Source organism: Rhipicephalus microplus, chromosome 9 (assembly GCF_043290135.1).
Source record: "Rhipicephalus microplus isolate Deutch F79 chromosome 9, USDA_Rmic, whole genome shotgun sequence".
Lineage (NCBI taxonomy): Eukaryota > Metazoa > Arthropoda > Arachnida > Ixodida > Ixodidae > Rhipicephalus > Rhipicephalus microplus.
This window is the reverse complement of record NC_134708.1, coordinates 38553560-38573900: the sequence shown is the minus strand read 5'-3', so window position 1 is coordinate 38573900 and position 20341 is coordinate 38553560. Positions and strand designations below refer to the sequence as shown.

The 20341-nt window shown below is 48.5% G+C and overlaps 1 protein-coding gene across 1 annotated transcript; it reads left to right on the top strand.

Moving 5' to 3' along the window:
• Positions 1-3458: 3458 nt before the first annotated feature.
• LOC142772228 (uncharacterized) lies at positions 3459-19047 on the top strand. Its single transcript, XM_075874424.1, has 4 exons — positions 3459-6035; positions 6641-6913; positions 7877-8088; positions 18803-19047. Exons 1-4 carry the CDS (start codon positions 3685-3687, stop codon positions 19045-19047), a joined length of 3081 nt encoding a protein of 1026 aa, XP_075730539.1. The 5' UTR covers positions 3459-3684.
• Positions 19048-20341: the final 1294 nt, after the last annotated feature.

The window sequence follows — 20341 nt, the reverse complement described above, 5'->3', positions numbered from 1 at the left end:
GTACTAAGCCCTTTTTTACTCAAAAGTTAGTTTTTGTGCATTAGTCTGGGGAACAACGACTGCAAAGAATTACAATAAATTAATTAAACTGCAAAAAAAAAGAGAATAAGAAGTTTCGAAAACTACCATGGTAAATCCCGAGAATCACCCATATACAATATTTTTAAGAAACATTTTCATTGGTGAAAGCAAATCAGATTCACTATTATAGATTACTATTGCTCATAAAAAGCATAAACTGCATATTAGTAGTAAACTAATTTCATATCCACGGTATCAGTTACGCCGCCAAACAACAATGCCACCACTCACGCGAACAAACTACGGATGCCAAGACCTACAATATCAAATACCCCGACAATTAAGCATTGTGAGGAACGACAAATACTTTTGCGCACCCCGTTTCAAACAATATGTAAAAAAAATTTCTCTTACATTCTACGATAACTTATCAATGACATATTATACACCGTTTATACATGCCTTTTTTACATTTTTAATTTTGCAGCTTCAATGTTCATTATTTACTTCATTGAGATACATATTCTTGAACTGTTTGAATCGTGTGATTTTTTTCATGAAGTTTTTTTCATGATACGCTCCGTTTGATGAAGTGTTTCCATGATATTTTATTTTACATAAATTGTTTCACTGTATTGTTTCATGAAGTGTTTGTAAACGTTTTTGTTGCTTAGATGTATTTTGTATGATGTGAAACCACATTTGCTCTGTTTGCAATTAGTTTATGTACATGCTCGTGCTTTATTGTTTTACATGCATCGAAACCATTTGTATGCATGCCGAATGACCACAGGAGTAAGAGCTTCTGTTAGGCCACATGACCTTTAGCTCTTGCTCCTCTTTCTGTTAAACGAAAGAAATAATAAACGAAAGAAAGTATTTGAGAAGGAAGTAAGTAAGAAAGGAGGGAGGGAGGACTCCGAAAAGTTGCTGTTCTAGCTTTCACTGTGACTGTGCTGAGCGTTACGCGCAGGCCTGGTTTTTTTTTTTTTTAATCATGGCGTATATACTATATGCAGCAAATGCGTGTCGTTTGTTGGTGCTTTGTACATAATGAGGCCGTGCCTAATAACCTTGCGTTAAAGTGTCTAAGCGAGTCATGCACGACCAATCAGCCCAACAATTACTTCTTTCAGAGGTCGATGATTTCTCATAGATGCGTTCAATTAGATGCAAGAGGTGGGTCTAAGCCGTCCGATTGAAATGACGTGCATGATTCTTGTTTGGCTCAATATCTCGCATGGCAACACACCATTGAATTAATAATTTGATGGTAGGTTATTGGAATGTACTGACACCGACTTCAACAGCGACGAAATAGCCGAGGTTCAATGTATACTTTGTTTAATAAAGGTGCTGAGTGGATTTATTAGCGCTTGTAACGCATTGATTTCTGTACGTAAATGTTGGTATAATATAGCACAGTCATCAGAAATTATTATATTTGCAAATGGCCTCAGATGCGCAAGGTACATGTAACTCAAATTTACGTAGCTGCAAGATTTCACAAGCTTTGCGGAAAAGTGATTTCTGAGAAAGTGTGAGCATGTTTTCTTTTCAGCTGTTAAGATCTCCGACCCAGTGTGCCAAGTGTGGCCTTGGCTGCTTTTTGATAAAGGGTCGCCCTTTTAAGCCAAACATCCGTTCAGAAAGAACGGCATTCTATGCTGACCATACGAGGGCACAATACGGTTGTCAGAAAATAGGAAGGATCAGGGGGATTCAAGTTCACACTGGTGGTGCAGGCAGGTGCAGGAGCTGTTTTTTTTTTTTTTCGATGACTCTAGGCTGGATGGATGCATGAATTGATATGGCTGTACCCTTTAGATCGGGCGGTGGCTAACGGTATCTAGCCGTAATACTTAGTGAACCAAAAACTAGATTTATCTTTTTTTTTTCCTTTAAGTAGTGAAGTTCAGGACTGGTACTTTGCAGTGAAGGGTTTAATTTTCCCTCGTGCCTTGACTTTAGCCACCAATCAGATAACCTCCTTCTAGTTAATTCTCCCCGCTTAAAGTCTATTTTGCCCTCCCTGTCCCTAAGCCCCGTCGCGTTGGTCTAGTGACTAAGGTACTCGGCTGCTGACCCGCAGGTCGCGGGTTCGAATCCCGGCTGCGGCGGCTGCACTTTCGATGGAGGCGGAAATGTTGTAGGCACGTGTGCTCATATTTGGGTGCACGTTAAAGAACCCCAGGTGGTCAAAATTTCCGGAGCCCTCCACTACGGCGTCTGTCATAATCATATGGTGGTTTTGGGACGTTAAACCCCACATATCAATCGAGTCAATCCCTGTCCCTAAACCCCAGGGCTTTGAAGAACTCTGCGTCATCATCCTGAACTATGGGATGAAGCCTTTTACAGAACATTATCAAGTGTTCGGCAGTTTCCTCCTCCTCTCCACACGCACTGCATACCCTGTCCACCCCTTCGTATTCGGCCCGATAAGTCTTGGTTCGCAATATTCCCGTCCCATGGCCTCAAACAGTAGAACACTACCCCGAGAATCATCATAGATTCTTTCTTTGGCAATTTCCTGCTTAAACGTTCGATAGATCTCTAGTGCGTACTATGCCAATTCTCCACATATCGGTCTCCGTTTCCCTCACCGCTCGCGAACACAACGCCACCCATCGCTCAATAGTTGTCACTACCGAAGTACGGCTTTTCTGCGAGACACGTGCGCCACGCGGCGCAAAGAACTTTACATAAGGTGTCGGCACCCTCAAAATTGTAGTATAGTTGCCCAAAGGTGTGTAAAAAAAAGCTCTAGAAAGGCCGCTTTTCCAGATTTCAGAGTGACTTGGCTGCATGCTCCGTGCAGGTCTGGTGGTTTTTTTGAAGCCGGCCTTCAATACAGACTGATATTCAGGTCTCAGTTATCTTGAAACCTTTTTGGTGCAACGGAAACAGGATGTGATGGAACGGTTCTGAAATAAAGTATCAATATATTAGATGTTTTCTGAATGTATAGAATCTCCTTGTATTACAAGAGTTGGCTTCTTGGCCAGTGCCCCGTAGTGGGTAGCTCGTTGCTTGGGAACAAAAGCGAGCATTCTCCATTGCCGAAACAAAAAAAAGGTATAGAAAATAGGGCGGAAGAAGGAAAAAAAAGGCAAGAACGTGAAGCCAAGTCGGTCGGACAGAAATGCATTCAATGCTGTCGAAAAGCTCGTATCCGACTAAAATAGGTGCACTTATATCAATCACTTATAATCACCTAATGTCACCCAAGTAAAACAATCTTTGGTCATTGGGAGTTTACGCAAAAAATATTATGCTCAAATCCGGATACATCATGACCAACGCTTCATTACAATTGCATCTGTAACCTCTATTAGAACTGAAAAATAATAATAATAAATCTAATCTGTGTATTCCACCTGATTCTTGCCCGATCCCTCTGAGTGGGTAGGTGCCAATTACCCAGGGATCATCATCATAAGGTTGGCCGCAGGTAGCGAAAGGAGCAGGGCTCGGGGCCTTCAACGAAAATACCGCGGACGTCCATTCGAAGAACAGGTGGCTGATAAAGAAAATTATACCCGATAGAAGCGAACAGGGAGCTTGCGGAGGGACGGTGCATCTCGGTGCTGCATAGCAAATAGTCAACCGTGCGCTGCGACAACTACAGGTACGTTCCGGCCGCCAACGCGAGCATACGACATGCCATCGCCACGTCACGGAAGCGTCGAAGATGCTCCTGAAAAGAGTCCGATCCTACAAAGTGCGTCCCCATCCGCAGTCGGTGCGATTCCAGCCGCCCACCCCAATAGCCCGACGCCTGTCAGCCGCCCCGACGTAACCCCTGATCCTACATCGACAAACGCTGCCAGTAATCCAGGGGAATCAAAGCTTGCCGGTTCCGCTGGAGCAGCTGAACCTGTAGGAACAATAGAAGGTGACCGTCCAGAAGAAAACCCGGTCGGTTCCGTGGCAACAGTTCACTCTATGCGAACAAGCGAAGGCCATCGTCGAGTGGAAGAAAAACCGGTCGGTTCCGCAGCGGCAGCCGAGCCGTTCAGAACAAGCGAAGGCCACCACTCGGGGGAAGAAAAACCGGTTCGCTTCACTGTAGCGGGCGAGACTTTAGGGACAATTCAATGCCACGTTCGAGAGAAAGAAGAACCAGCAGGTTCCATGACAGCATCCGAACCTACGGGAGCAAGCGAAGGCCACAACCCAGCGCAACAAAAACCAGTTGGTTCCGCGGCGGCAGCCGAGCCTGAAGGCACAAGCGAGGGCGACAACACTGGGGAACAAAAGTCAGTCGATTCCGCTGTGGCAAGCGAGCCCATACGGACAAGCGAAGGCCACCACTCAGCGAAAGAAAAGCTGGTTGGTTCTGCTGTGGCAGGCGAGACTCTAGGGACAAGTGAAAGTCGCCATGCAGCGGAAGAAACGACGGTTGGTTCCACTGTAGCAGCCGAGCGTGTAGAGACTAGTGAAGGCCAGCATCCACCGGAAGAAAACCCTGTCGGTTCCGCAGAAGCTGCTGATCTTACTGAAACAAATGAAAGTCACCATCTAGCGAAAAAAAGAGTGGTTGGTTTTGTGGCAGCAGCTGATCCTGCAGACACAAGGGAAAGCAACAAGCATCGGGAGCAAAAGCCGTTTGCTTCTTTTGTAGCAGCCGAGCCTGAAGGAACTAGCGAGGGTCAACATTCGGTGAAAGAAAAACCCTTCGCTCACGCTATAGAAGGTGAGCCTCTAGAGACAAGCGAGAGCCATCACCCAGCAGAAGAAAAGATGGTCGAATCAGCTGCAGCAACCGAGCCCACCGGAACTAGTGAAGGCCATAAGGCAGGCGAACAAAAGCTGGCCCCGGAGTTTTCGATAAGTGGGGTGTCCCAGCGTTCTCTCGACCTGACGGCTGGTTCGAGCTCATCACTGCCTCACCAACCATCCGGAACGCTCTGGTCTCCTAACGAAATGTCGAAGCCGCGCACGAACTACGAGCACGGCTCGTCCCAGACGCCAGAAGACTCTACCGGTGCCTACAGGTCACTCACTCTACAGTACTCTCCGAAAAGACGGAACCAACTGGATTCATGGTCTCGGGCGACGTCAACTCGCTGTGGCCAGGAACCATGGAGTCCCATGTCGCGGAGCTCACCCGGTAACCAGACTCCCTCTGTCTCGGCTGCGGGGGTCTCCAGAATGTGGACTTCTTTCGCGCTTCCGCCAGGAGCCACCGACATGGCCCAGACGAAGGTCGTACACTCTGAGGAACTCTTCAAGAGAGCGGAGTCCGGCGCCGTCACTGCTGAGAGGGCGCAGTCCATGACGATGCAAGCGGGTGGTGGCCTTCACAGTCAAGCTTCGCTTAGTCCCAAGGCGGTCTCTTTCTGGAGGTCACCGCGACCTCAATCGCCGCCTACCCCTGACAAAAAATTCACCACCGTGCTCTCTTCTGATGTCCCCGAGTTTGAGGACGTGTTGGCCACTCCTCGAATACCGTGGGCTACACTGACGCTGATGTGGCTCGCAGCACTGGCCCACTGGAGATTCCTTCACAAGCACTACCCGGAGCGTTGCGCCAGCGCCGTGACCATCGTTGACGAAGGCCACTGGTCGCGAGCCGTGTTCGCCGCGTTTCATCACGAGGACTTTTGGCACCTGGCGTCAAACCTGGTGGCCTTCTTTTTCAAGGGCATCGTGCTGGAAGCCGCCCTCGGCACGACCTACTTTGCCGCCTTGTTCGTCGTCACAGTCTTCGCCGTCGGCCTGGCCAACACCGCCATCGTCGAAATTGCGTACATGTACACTCGCGAGTCCTACCTGCGCACAATGTGCGCGCACACTTTCTCGGGTGTCGTGGTGGCGCTGCAAGTGTTCTGCTTCAGTCGCTACTCGGACGCCACTCTTCACTACGGAAAATACGAGCACTTGGCGGGCGCACACTGGTTCCTGCTTTTGGCGGCCGATCTGGAGTTCGCGTGGCGGCCTCTGAAAAGGACGTTGCTGCCCATCGTGATCGGCGTATTTGTCGGCCTCGCTATGGTGGCCATCGTACGGTGAGGTCCTCGGTATTTTCATGTGTTTATTTTGCGTAATATTAAAGCAAGATGTCAAACATTTAATGGTGCGTCTATTATACAATTAAATAAGATGTGCTCAATTCTCAATGAAAACCTCTCAAACGATGCTTGGTGCATTTATATGACTCCTTGATTGTTAAGGCCATAGTGATTTTCTTTTCAATCGATGTATTGATCCTTACCCGCCCCCACCTAAAGCTTTTTCTTCACCACTCTAATTTGTTTTGCACCGCCTCCAGGTTCGGAATCGTTACTAGCTTTCTGGCACGTTGCTAGCACGTTGCCTCCGTGATCGGTCCACCTTTCACCAGGCAACGCCATCATGCGACGTCAAGATATGTGGCACCATGATAACGTAGCAGGTTATGCTCATGTGTGACGTCATACGGTGACGTCATTACATTTGCATCATTCGTGTTGAGGCAAACCATCAATTTCGCGTTTGATGAGGCGTAAGGCTTCCACCTTAAAATGTAGTGGGTATGCTCGACACATGTAAACGATTTACCGCGCCGAGTTCGTTGTAATGCCTTCACGTTATTTTCAATTTGGCTGTATGCTGTCACTGCATTTGCGTGCAGCGTGCCGTATCCCCGGCGTCACCTGTATCTCGTTGCCGCGCCGAAGGTTCCGGTGACCTACGCATTTATGTGTTCGGTCGTGGCAGCCTACTTGTACGGACCGTACGCCGAGCCGTCTGCCTTTGGAGGAGCGACCCTTACCTTTGATGTTCCTGTCTGGCGACCGTTCATGCTTCCGCCGTTGTACGTGGGCAGCGTCTTCCACCTGGCCTACGTACTGCTGACGCTGTTCGCGGTAGGCCGGAGGCTGGAACGGTGCCTGGGCGCCCTTAGGTGAGAGTAGTCTTATAACTGTCGAGAACTGCAGCACAAACCGAGGAAAGAAAAAAGAGACAGCAAAGATGCGCACAGCACATGTGCCCTGTTGTGCGCATCTTTGCTTGTCAGTGCGGTTTAATTAAATCTTACGCTACATCCTCTACAGCTAACTAACATGGTGGTACCAAATATAGGCAAGCTTCTGACTGTTTCCTGCATCAGTCCGCCCGTCTACTTAGACACCTTGAAAGCCGGCTTGGCCGCATTGTGACTTTATGAATTTACTAAGGAAACAACTTATTAGAATTGATGCTGCTCTCACTTTCAGTATCATTTCTGCTAATAATAATTAGTTAAGAGCTTCTCACTAAGAGTAAATCTAAGATGAGTACCACTGTAATGGTAGTTACTATGACAGCACTAATACTTGTGTACACACATACGTAATGTGATAAACTCGAAAGTTAAAACACCGGAGACTGCGACGAAAGATTAGACAACGCAATGAGAACTTAGCTCACACAGTCAGACAATTTCGCACCAAAGTAGGCGAAGTTCGCTGGTCTTCATCAGATAGATAGATAGATAGATAGATAGATAGATAGATAGATAGATAGATAGATAGATAGATAGATAGATAGATAGATAGATAGATAGATAGGTAGATAGATAGATAGATAGATAGATAGATAGATAGATAGATAGATAGATAGATAGATAGATAGATAGATAGATAGATAGATAGATAGATAGATAGATAGATAGATAGATAGATAGATAGATAGATAGATAGATAGATAGATAGATAGATAGATAGATAGATAGATAGATAGATAGATAGATAGATAGATAGATAGATAGATAGATAGATAGATAGATAGATAGATAGATAGATAGATAGATAGATAGATAGATAGATAGGCGAGTGGGTGGGTGGGTGGGTGGGTGGGTGGGTGGTCTTACGGGGCCTACTTTCAGGTTCCTTCTCCTTGCACCTACACTCTTGCTTGCGGTGAGCGTGCTCCGCGACGGCCTCAGGTTCGTCACCTGGAAGTACCAGCTCGCCTTTTGGAGCACCGCGCCGCCTCCGTCACCGCATTCGGGCGACTGTTTCTGCGGCCTCGTCGGCACGCTGCTAGCGCTGAAGGCAGTCTACCACGGCCTTCGCCCGGACGCTGCTTATCGGCTAGGTAGAGTCATTGATTCATTGTCCCAGTAGGAGACGGCTTGCTGAACGGAACGTTACGATGGAGCCTTATCATCGCCTTGACCTCGTTTTAATATTCTTGCATATAAAACACACGTCCTGTCAGCAAATCACAAAAAGCCTCCCTTCTGGTCAGCCATCCACAGGCAAGGAACGGAAAGCTAAGAGGGACAACACTAATTCTACCATCTATAGCCCAAAGATCCGTTATCTTCCATCTCTTTAACCGATGTCAAGTTTTAACCATTCTGTACCACAATCCAAACACTTCCAAGCCACGTTGTATCGTCGAACCTTCCATCTTACCCATTCTGACTATAGTTCAACGGGCTGTAGACGTCTTCTGATTGGTTGAGCACGTATACTTGCCGGAATGCGGCAGCGTTCGACTCACGTGGGCCACAATAATGCATTTAAATGACCATTTCCAGCGGAATATATATATATATATATATATATATATATATATATATATATATATATATATATATATATATATATATATATATATATATATATATATATATTAAAATAGAGGTGTTGTACGTCGAGAAAGGTTCAGACGCAGCTTGGCAAAATGAGCTTTAACAGGCAGGTCTGGCTAATGGCGAACGGCGTGCGCGAGCTACTACTGCAGCCACCGATCATCGTCGTCTTCTTCATTGCCAGCAGAGCGTCCGTTATTCAGATTCATTAATTCATTACAATTACTCCCCGCGAAATAAGGAGCCATCCTGGCGACCTATGGACAAGTAAACACGGGAGGGTCGTAGCAGGGCTTAAGTCTCGAGACTTGGACAATTTCCTGGCCACGACGACGTTGGTCAGAAGATGGTTCCAGTGGCTCGATGAGATAATTCACCGGTGACGTTTTTTGTAGCACACGATATGGGCCGTGATACTTGGGGACCAACTTGGTAGAAAGGCCAGGTGTAGCCGAAGGGACATGCAGCCAGACGAGTGAACCTGGATCGTAGGAAGTAGTGTTATTTGATGCGTCATGGTGGTGTTTTTGGCGTCCTTGGTCTTGAGTTGTGAATGATCTTGCCAGTTGGCGGCATTCTTCAGCGTATGTAGCGGCTTGAGACAAAGTCGTGGACTCTGAGGAGTCAGGTTTGTACGAAAGGATGGTGTCCATAGTGCAAGAAGGTTCGCGTCCATAAAGGAGGAAAAAAGGAGAGAACCCAGTAGTGCTTTGAATGGCGGTATTATAAGCGAACGTGATAAACGGGAGCACTCGGTCCCAATTGGAGTGGTCTGACGAGATATACATAGACAGCATGTCACCAAGGGTGCGGTTGAAGCGCTCTGTCATTCCATTGGTCTGGGGATGATAGGCGCTTGTAGTGCGGTGAACGACGTGGCACTCACGCAGCAATGCTGTGATGACGTCTGACAAGAATACGCGACCATGATCACTCAGTAACTCCCGAGGTGCTCCATGCCGTAATACGATGTTGTGAAGAACGAAAGTCGCAACGTCCTTTGCTGTAGACGAGGGAAGGGATGAAGTTTCGGCATACCGCGTGAGATGGTCGACGGCAACTATGATCCAGCGGTTACCGTCAGCGGTGTTGGGAAGGGGACCGTAAATATCGATGCCGACGCGGTCGAATGGCCCGGTCGGGCATGGTAAGGGTAGCAAGGTACCGCTGGTGTGACAAGGGGGAGTTTTTCGTCTCTGGCACGTCGAGCAGGCCCGAACGTATTGTCGTATAAAACGGTACATGCCACGCCAGTAATATCGGAGACGTATGCGAGAATAAGTCTTCAAGAAACCTGCGTGGCCACATTGGGGGTCGTCATGAAACGTGGAACAAATTTCGGATCGCAGATGACGTGGAATCACGAGTAGCCACTGACGTCCACCGGGTGCGTAGTTGCGTCGGTACAGCACGTCGTCGCGAGTGGCGAAGTGCTCGACTTGCCGACGCAATGTGCGAGAAGGGGGGGAAGCCGTGTGCCCAGTCAGGATGTCTAGAATCGAAGCAACCCAAGGGTCCTTGCGTTGCTCAGATGGCATCTCGGCGATGGTGACGGCAGTGGCATCACAGGTTAGACTTTCGCAGCATTCCGGGTCAGGGGGTAGCGGCGAACGGGATAGGGCGTCTGCGTCCGAATGTTTCCGGCCGGAGCGATAGACCACGCGAATATTATATTCTTGGAGGCGTAATGCCCATCGGGCGAGGCGACCGCTTGGATCCTTCAGTGACGACAACCATCAGAGGGCGTGGTGGTCAGTCACGGCGTCAAAAGGGCGCCCGTACACGTAAGGTCGAAATTTCTCTATCGCCCAAATAATGGCGAGACATTCCTTTTCAGTGACTGAATAGTTGGTTTCGGCTTTGCTAAGAGTTCGGCTTGCGTAGGCAACCACGTACTCTTGGAAGCCGTCTTTCTTCTGTGCAAGAATAGCGCCTAGCCCGACACCACTAGCGTCGGTGTGGATCTCTGTGGGTGCCGATGGGTCGTAGTGTCGCAGAATAGGCGGCGACGTGAGGAGGCGGCGCAGTTCATTGAAAGAATCGTCACAGGTGGCAGACCAGGTGGAAAGGTCTCTAGAGCCGGTGAGGAGCTTGGTCAAAGGAGCGATGATCGTCGCGAAATTGCGGACGAAGTGCCGGAAGTAAGAGCAAAGGCCTATGAAGCTTCGGAGCTCTTTCATGGTGGTCGGTTTGGGAAACGCTGAAACGGCTGTAAGTTTGGCAGGGTCAGGAAGAATGCCGTCTTTTGAAACCACGTGGCCAAGGATCGTAAGCTTTCGAGCAGCGAAATGGCACTTCTTCAGATTCAGTTGCAGCCCCGCGGCAGAAATACACGCGAGGACTTTCTCGAAGCGGGTTAAATGGGTTGCGAAATCGGTTGAAAAGACGACAATGTCATCTAAATAACAAAGGCAAACGTTCCATTTGAGGCCTCGAAGGATAGAGTCCATCATCCGCTCGAAAGTAGCTGGTGCGTTGCAGAGGCCGAAGGGCGTGACTGTGAATTCGTAAAGCCCGTCGGGCGTGATGAAAGCAGTTTTTTCACGATCGGCCTCTGCCATGGGTACCTGCCAGTATCCAGAGCGCAGATCTAAAGAAGAGAAAAATTCGGTTCCCTGTAGGCAGTCCAAGGCATCGTCAATGCGTGGCAGCGGATAGACATCCTTGCGCGTGATTCGGTTGAGACGCTGGTAGTCCACGCAAAACCTGATGGATCCGTCCTTCTTCTTCACCAACACAACTGGAGAGGCCCAGGGACTGCTTGACGGTTCGATTATGCCACGTGTCAGCATGTCAACCTGTTCATTGATGGCACGGCGTTCGGTAGTCGACACACGATATGGACGCTGCCGTATTGGCGTCTCTTGACCGGTATCTATACGGTGAACGACAGATAACGCTCGACCTAAGGAAGGCTGATTGTCGTCAAACGAGGCTCGAAAACGCTGTAGGAGCTTGATCAGCTGTTCCTGCTGCCCAGGGGTGAGGTTACAATCAATGGACTTGCGGAATACATCTATAGGTTCATTAGCGTCTGTTGCGGGTGCAATAGCACAAGTCGGTAAAAATGGCTTGTCTGGATAGATCGGGTCTTCGAAAATACAATTTAAGGTCTCTAGGCTTCCCAGACACTCGCCGCGTAGCAGGATGTACGGACATGCAGAAACGTTGCACGCATAAAGTACCGCCGAACCATTGGAAAAGTTGATGACGGCAAACGGGAGGACGATGGTTCGGTGTTGCACACTAGCTATAGTTGGCTGGAACAGGAGCGTCGAGTTAGTGGCAGCAGGGGAAAACACAGGCACTAGGACAGCGGACAACGGCGCGATGAGGACGTCAGCTGCGGCAAACACTTTGGAGGGACTGTGGTGGTCGATATCAAGGCACGGATTCGTCAACGTGAGTTCAGCACGAGCGCAGTCGACGAGGGCCTGATGGGTAGAAAGGAAATCCCATCCCAGTATGACGTCGTAAGATGAACGTGGGAGAACAACAAAGTTGACGGCGTACCAAACATCTTGAATAAAAACGCGTGCTGTGCACTGAGCTGTCGGCGCGATAAAATGGGAGGTGGCTGTACGCAGAGCAAGATTCGTAAGCGGCGTTGTAACTTTTCTCAAATCGCGGCACAGTTTTTCACTAATTACAGAAACGACGGCGCCTGTGTTGACAAGTGCACGTACAGCAACACCTTCTACTAGCACATCAATTTCGTTGGTCGGACAAAGAGGAGGTCTTAGAAAGTTCGACGACGACGCAGTTCTTGCCTCCGGAACTGCGGCTGTCAGTTTTCCTCTCGAGCGAGGTTCGTGCGCCGAAGCATCGGGGAGACCGATCGGCGACGGGGCGGTAATGACCGGCGAGAATCGACAGGGCGTCGTGGGGACAATGAGTCGGTGATAGGAGAAGATGGTCGCCGGGGATTCTGGGCAGCCTGGTAATTTGCAGAATTCCCGTGGTCTGGAGGCTGGAAGTTACGACGGCGACAGTAGCGTGCTATATGTCCCACGAAACCGCATGCGAAACATATGGGCCGATCGTCCAAGGTGCGCCATGGGTTAACGACAGAAGGTGCAGGGGGCGAAACGGGATGGGGTGTCGTGTATGTAGGCAGCGTCGTAGGGTAGGAGGACCCGGTGCCCCTGTATGCGCCAGAGACAGGTGGGGCTGGGGGTCTAGCAACGACGGCAGCGTAGGTCAGCGGCGTAGGGACAGATGGCGATGGAGGCAGTGCCTGCGTGACCTGTGTCTCAATGACCTGGCGTAGACGTGGGTCTAACGATGTCACTGGCGCGGATGCTTCGGCCACAAGAGAAAGCTGACGCGCAACTTCTTCACGAATGAACTGTTTGATGTGGGGCAGTAAGACGGTGTGATCAGCAGCGACATCGTGCACGAGGGCGAAAACTTCAGCCGTATCTTCAGCGGCCCTGCGCGTCGAGACACGCTGCTTACGCAACTCGTCGTACTCCTGACAGAGCTGGACAACATCGGTGACGGTCTGTGGATTCCTAGCGACGAGCATCTGGAAGGTATCGTCGTCAACTCCTTTGATGATGTGCTTGATTTTGTCGTGTTCGGTTAGAGATTCATCAACGCGCTTGCAAAGAGACAAGACATCTTCAATGTAACTTGTAAAGGTCTCGTCCCTGCGCTGGATTCGACTACGGAGACGCTGTTCCGCGCGAAGCCGGCGCACGGCGGGACGACCGAAGACCGCGGCGATGGTGGTCTTGAAGGCGGACCAGTTGGTGATTTCGCCTTCGTGGTTCTTGAACCAGAGGCTGGCCACATCATCGAGGTAAAAGCGCACGTTTGTGAGCTGGTCGCAGGCGTTCCACTTGTTGGAAGCGCTTACGATTTCGTACTCGACGAGCCAGTCCTCGACGTCTTGTTCGTCGTTTCCGCGAAAAATTGGTGGGTCGCGTTGCCGAGGCACGCCAGTACAGTAGACTGTCGTTGGTAAGGCAGCTTGAGAAGGGCCAGGATCAGTCATGGTGAACGGTGAGGGTAGCGTCCGATTGCGAAGTTCCAGGTTGATGGGAACCCCGGCTCCTCCACCACTTAAAATAGAGGTGTTGTACGTCGAGAAAGGTTCAGACGCAGCTTGGCAAAATGAGCTTTAACAGGCAGGTCTGGCTAATGGCGAACGGCGTGCGCGAGCTACTACTGCAGCCACCGATCATCGTCGTCTTCTTCATTGCCAGCAGAGCGTCCGTTATTCAGATTCATTAATTCATTACAATATATATATATATATATATATATATATATATATATATATATATATATATATATATATATATATATATATATATATATATATATAAAGGGAAAGAAGTGTATGCCTAAGGGCTCGTTTTTTCGTGTTTTGACACAATATTAATGAGATCAAACAGACAATAATGACAAGGAATGTATAGGGGAAGTTATTAGAACCAATGTAATGTAAATAAGAAGAAAGAAAAGTGGGTGAACAAACAACTTGCCGCGATATTCGAATAACGCGTTCGATGCTCTACCACTGAGCTATCACGACGGCTTTCCCCCAGCCACTTTATTGGGTTTATATGTGAATTTAAACGTGGGAGTGCCAGTCAGCGCCACCTGTAGCCATGGTGGCAAGTGTGGCACACTCTTTTTATGAGCCTGTATGGCGTCACGTAGCACGTGAACTTATTACGAGCTGGCAGCTGACCAATAGTCCCTTGTATACAACCTAACGGCACCAATTCTGCTAGTACGAGACCCTCGTTAATGAATATATATATATATATATAGTTGAGCTGCCTTGCTTTCGTAGTAGTTTGGCAAGTATGCCGGCCGGCACACTGCGCGAAACTTTTGCCGGGAAAGAAGCCTGAAGAGCTGTGCCGGGATGTTCACGTATAGGTGCGAGAAAAACCTGCGACAACTTCCGGTGACGGTTTGTGATTGCTCCTTCTCTCGTCCTTGTCCCGAGTTTTCGCTGCTGTTTCTCGCATCTAAACCGAGAAGTGAGCGCTAACTTCGACAGCCTCTCCTCCTCGAAGGTGTACGTGAAGAAAAGAACGATGCTCCGATAACGTCACGTGGGATGGTGGTGGAGGAGGATAAAAGCTTCATTGAAACATTGGCGCACGCTCCTAGCCGTGGGTGCCCAACTAACATTTTCGGATTAGTGTAGTGTACGTAGCTCGGCAGCACACAGCCTCGCCGTATATCAGCGCTTCGACCACCTATAATACTGCCGTTAGTCCGTGAGCATGCGCTCTCTGGTGTCTGCGCGAACTAAGATTGAGATAGAAGCATGGGTAATTTAACAATCGCAATAGAGGGAGCTGCATCCATTGCCGCTTTGTGTAGAATAGAAGAAACTCCTGTTGTGTGAAGAATGCGTATAATGTTGCGTATTATGGAAGCGCATCTTCGCATAATACTGTTATACTCGCAAGCACATTCACGCATATTCATTTACATCGTCATTTGGTACTCGTGACTTTATCTGCAGATGGTGTATATTCTAGAAATGCTTGTAGTGCGCTCCACCTATATATAAAAATATCTCACCCGGTAACGCAGTTGCGGTGCGTTCCAACGATGTGACCCGTAGTAACGATGAACCCTGCCGTTTTCACGTAAACTCTGGACCTCACAGACGGTGCGCAAGCCGCCCTCACCGAACCTAGTTCATCTCGAGGCGTTTCAAGGGTCAACTTTAAGTGTCTAACATAGCGCTCTTCCTTGAAGGAGTAGGTGCGATTAGCCTGGTGAATAGTCGAAGTTGCGAGGTGCTGGTATCACTTGACTTGGTCATTGCTCAGACTGAAACGTGAAAATTCCTCGTGCCTCATCATTTATACAAACGTAAACGGAATGTTTTTTCTCATCTACCATGTTCCTTAAATAAAAGGCCCGTGTTTTCGGCATTAAAGCAACAAAACAAGCGCAGCTGAACTGCTAAACATCGTCTTGAGCATGTTGGTGGAGATGTTTCCAACCAAAAGTACGCCCCGCCGTGGTGGTATAGTGGCTAAGGTACTCGGCTGCTGACCCTCAGGTCGTGAGATCGAATTTTAGCTGCGGCGGCTGCATTTTTGGTGGAGACGAAAATGCTGTACGCCCGTATGCTCAGATTTGGGTGCACGTGGAAGAACTGCAGGTGGTTGAAATTCCCTGAGTCCTTCAGTACGGTGTCTCTCATAATCATATGGTGGTTTTGGGACGTTAAAACTCATATACCAGCAATCAATCAACCAAAAGTACGAGTGAATCTTTCCTGTTTACATGACCGGTGGTATTCACATTTCCGCAAATGGTCAGTTAGGTGGTATACACACCAGTCATCTGAGTGGGCTCCTCTACCGGGGGATTCGGCTTTTATTCCACCATCGTCTCTTGGTTATGCTTACTTAGCTAATAATCACCCTCGTATCTGGTGTAAAGATTACTTGAATCGCACAAGTATTTCGGCACCGTATCATGGGCATTCACCTCCAAGCAACCCTGTGCTCCCGCAGCCTACACCTCAGCATATCAGCACGATCTGTGGGTAATACGGCGAAGGCACTACTTCCAGCCGCCATCACAACATGTACAGACGCGTGACCTCGCCTACTTTGACTGATGCTAGTCGTGAAGCACGCGGTTGCTGTTGCGGAGGTAATTCCTCTGTGTGCATGGATAGTATGTCGGCATGCATGGGGAACGTCTTGACAACAAAACTCAACGCTACGTGGCGCTAGCTGCAATCAAGCCGTTTCGGGACACACCGCGCAGCGTTCATGTTAAGCTTGCTGTAGTAGTAGTAGTAGTAGTAGTAGTAGCAGAAAACTTAATCCAGACAGGCTAGAACCCTAGTGCCCCGAGGAATATACAAGGTGAAGAGCGAAGTCTGTCCAGCTGGGTGGTGCCCCTATTCCAGGGCCCCACTGGTGCGAGCCATCCGTTCAGCTCTGTGGATCAGTCGCAGCTGATCCACCAGGGCTGGGCTAGACAGAAGCACCTCCCATTCCTCCCATGTGGCATTGGAGTCGTGTTCTTCGTCGAGTTCTGCACAATCCCACGTGATGTGAAAGAGTGTTGGGGTGGCTCCACATCACGGGCATATATATCTGTACGCCGTGGGGTAAATCAGGTGAAGAGTGCGAAGATTTGTGCTGACGACCGTACATACACTGTATGTGAATCTGTGGTATACTAAAGTTGAGCCGTTTTATGCGCCCATGCATTCGTTATCACCCTTGATTAGGCCGCATTTTTGTGCAGCCATCGCACAAAATGGAAGGGTTATGAGCTTGAGAACGCAAAACCAGTTAATTTTTATTCCTCGCCGAACGTTATTCGCGGTCAATGTATAGCCGTACACTGGAGATTGCGGCGAAGCGTTGTGACGAATGATTCACTGCCGTCTTCGCCAGGCTGATTTTAGCAAGACGAGGGGCTGAGTGCTTGAGAATGGTTCACCTGCGAATGGAAACTCAGCTGAGTTCGGATTTGACAGCGTTGAGTAATTCAGACGCGAAAGAAACCCGAAAATAAAGAAATCGCAGTAACACAGTAAATGTGGTCAGTTTCAGTGCTCGGGCAGAAACGTCTGCGAAGAGCGCATCACAGCGGAGTACTCAACGTTGGTCTATCGATATTAATTAATGCGCGATACACTGCGAGCTTAAACGAGAGGCTCGCTAATGTGACCTGGCTCAGTACACTTGCATCAAAGCACAGGTGGCTTCTAACCTTGGTCTAGTGAATAATTTACGCTCCGAATGCTTTCCGTTCGATTGATCAAAACTGTGGGTGAGCTAATGGCTCGAAATTTCAGACTCGCCCCGCCACGGTGGTCTAGTGGCTAAGGTATTCGGCTGCTGACCCGCAGGTCGCGGGATCAAATCCCGGCTGTGGCGGCTGCATTTCCGATGGAGGCGGAAATGTAGCAGGCCCGTGTACTCATATTTGGGTGCACGTTAAAGAACCCCAGGTGGTCGAAATTTCCGGAGCCCTCCACTACGGCGTCTCTCAAAATCACATGGTGGTTTTGGGACGTTAAACCCCACAAATCAATCAATCAATCAATCAAATTTCAGACTCGTGTGCACTCTACCACAATGAAATGTGCCCCTTGCAATGGTGTTTTACGTGCAAGTTCCTAAGCTGTTAAGCCCGCAGCTTCAACTAGAGTTGTAAAACATCGCTCCAGTATCAAATTAATGAATAAACTCGAGTTTGGCGCTTACAGATAGAATATAACTTACGATTATCTTACCTTTGCGCACACAGCGACGCAATCACCGTGACTTTTCAGTAAGGGTTAATGGACAAATCCGTTAGTCGAGCACCTAAAGATTTGTTGGCGTTCAGTCGTTCATGGGTCACAAAACTTGTAGTATGCACCAAGTAGTCCTTTATGTCTCAGAGTTCCACCTTCTAGACGAGTCCGGTGTCGAATGCGACTTCCTCGCTCGCCAGAATGAGTGGTTCAACGCACACTGCAGCGAGCCAAATTGTCCGTGCATCGCTGTTTAGCATCTGCGTCCAATTTGTTGGCGAACACGTTCAAGCGAGTCGAGCACGCATCGCGCATAGGGCTGCAGCAGCTTCCCACATGGTAAATCTCGTACCTTCTAAATGAAATTAAAACAAGAGCAACGTGCCCGCAGTAACTTGTCTGCACCTGTCGAAAATGCCGGTTTATGGTGGCCTTCAAAATGGTGGCCACATGGTTGCCAGCACAGCTGGCGCACCTTTTGCTAACATGACGTCACGTGAATGTCACGTGAATACTACCCATAGACTATCTCCACGGACGCGTTCAAATGCATGTCGCTTCCATGTATGGATAACATGGCCGTTTTGTATACGTATCAACTTGAGTCGACGAACTTTTCTAAGATAATCTAATACGCGTGAAGATGACTGAGCCGGTAGATTCCACGTTTCATCCCATTTGAATATAGGACGCAAAACGCGAGGACCAACTGATCATTCTTTGTTTGAGTCGCGACAGTTCTTTATTCTTATTATTTTTACATAGTTGCAATGTGTTCCATTTACTTGCTACTAATTGTATACTGCTTATAATTCTATTGTGATGTCGGTATTTTATGTGAATGTATTCAGTGTGCTACTTTTTTCTTGTCTAGTAACTTCAAGATAGCGGCCCATTATTCGAAAATGATATTCGGTATGTCTTCCACTATAGTTTTTACTCTGTCTGTCTCTTCCCTACAGGTAGCGTCTGCATACAGGTGAGCTTCTGGCCTGGTCTGCTGCTCGAGCTAACGCACTTCATGTTGCACGCGCGAGAGGACGCCATTTACGGTCACGTGATCGGAGCCCTGGTGGGAGTCGCGGTGTCTCGTTTGTTGCGAGATCGGCGCTGGTTCGGTCGCCTCGTTCCGACAGTGACCGTTGGTGGCTCGGTCGTTGGAAGCTCTCGAGATTACCCGGAAACTCCGGCACCTGGCATTGACTGACGTGTGCGCTATATAATGATGATGATAATTCGCCAGGCTATAGAGAGATATGAACAGAAAATAGACAAGGACGTACTTTTCTTGTCGCTGTTGGATTTTTTTGTTCAATGCGTGAACGTTAAAATGCACACACATGCTGCGGGGTTGACCACAACCGGGTAATTTATGCAGACACGTTAAGCTGTACGAAATAAAATCAATAAAACAAGCATTCATTTTATTTACCACTTCAGGAAACAGAGGGATCGAAAGAAAAAGCTTTCGTGATCTTGACTAAGCTTGGAAATCACATTTCAAAAAGAATTGATTTTACGAAACTCAAACCAAATTGTAATGTAGGAAGGTGAAAAGCAGAGATAAAACTTGGATGACTCTAGAGCTTCGCCTTCAAAATAGAACGCGATAGCATATCGAGCGTCGTGCGCAACGCCTACGGTGCATACCTCAACCATGCAGTAAGGATATATGAACTGCTGAGCGCATAGCATCGGCCCTTTCAAGGATCATAAAGTGTCTACTGCATTTACAGTCGTCGGCAACGTTAACACGGACGCATCCTGAAGCAGTTTGACATTAGCGCTGCGTAGCTTTGGGTTCTGCGGCTGAGATTGCTACACATGCATACCGACATGATCCAAGTGTACCAATTAAGGTACTATCTCGGCAACAGTGATTAGAGCTTTCGCGGCTGGCATCGGTCTAAGTAGTCCAGGCTACGCGTCGGAGCGTTCGTGTTAACGCTGCTGACGACTGTACAGTGGGTCATTATTTCGCCAATATACCATAATGACTCCTTTTGCGAGTTGTTATTACATACGGGCCCACTAGGCGTCAACGCCCGAACCTCTACGCATCTCTTTACGTTATTGATACTTTTGATGATTACGGTTATTGTAATATTATTTGTCTTTGTTATGTGCTTCATAGCGCGCTTTATAATGAATGGGCCGCCCCGCCGCGGTGGTCTTGTGGCTAAGGTACTCGGCTGCTCACCCGCAGGTTGCGGGATCGAATCCCAGCTGCGGCGGCCGCATTTTCGATGGAGGCGAAATTGCTGTAGGCCCGTGTGCTCAGCTGCCGATTTAGGTGCACGTTAAAGAACCCCAGGTGGTTGAAATTTCCGGAGTCTTCTACCACGGGGTCTCTCGTAATCATATTGTGGTTTTGGGACATTAAATCCCACATATCAATAAATCAATCATCAATTATTGAGTGGGCCTTCGAAACACTAGCTCGTTGCACAATTCATGCGTTTTGACACCTGGTGCGATTCTACGTTTCTGTCACGCAATAT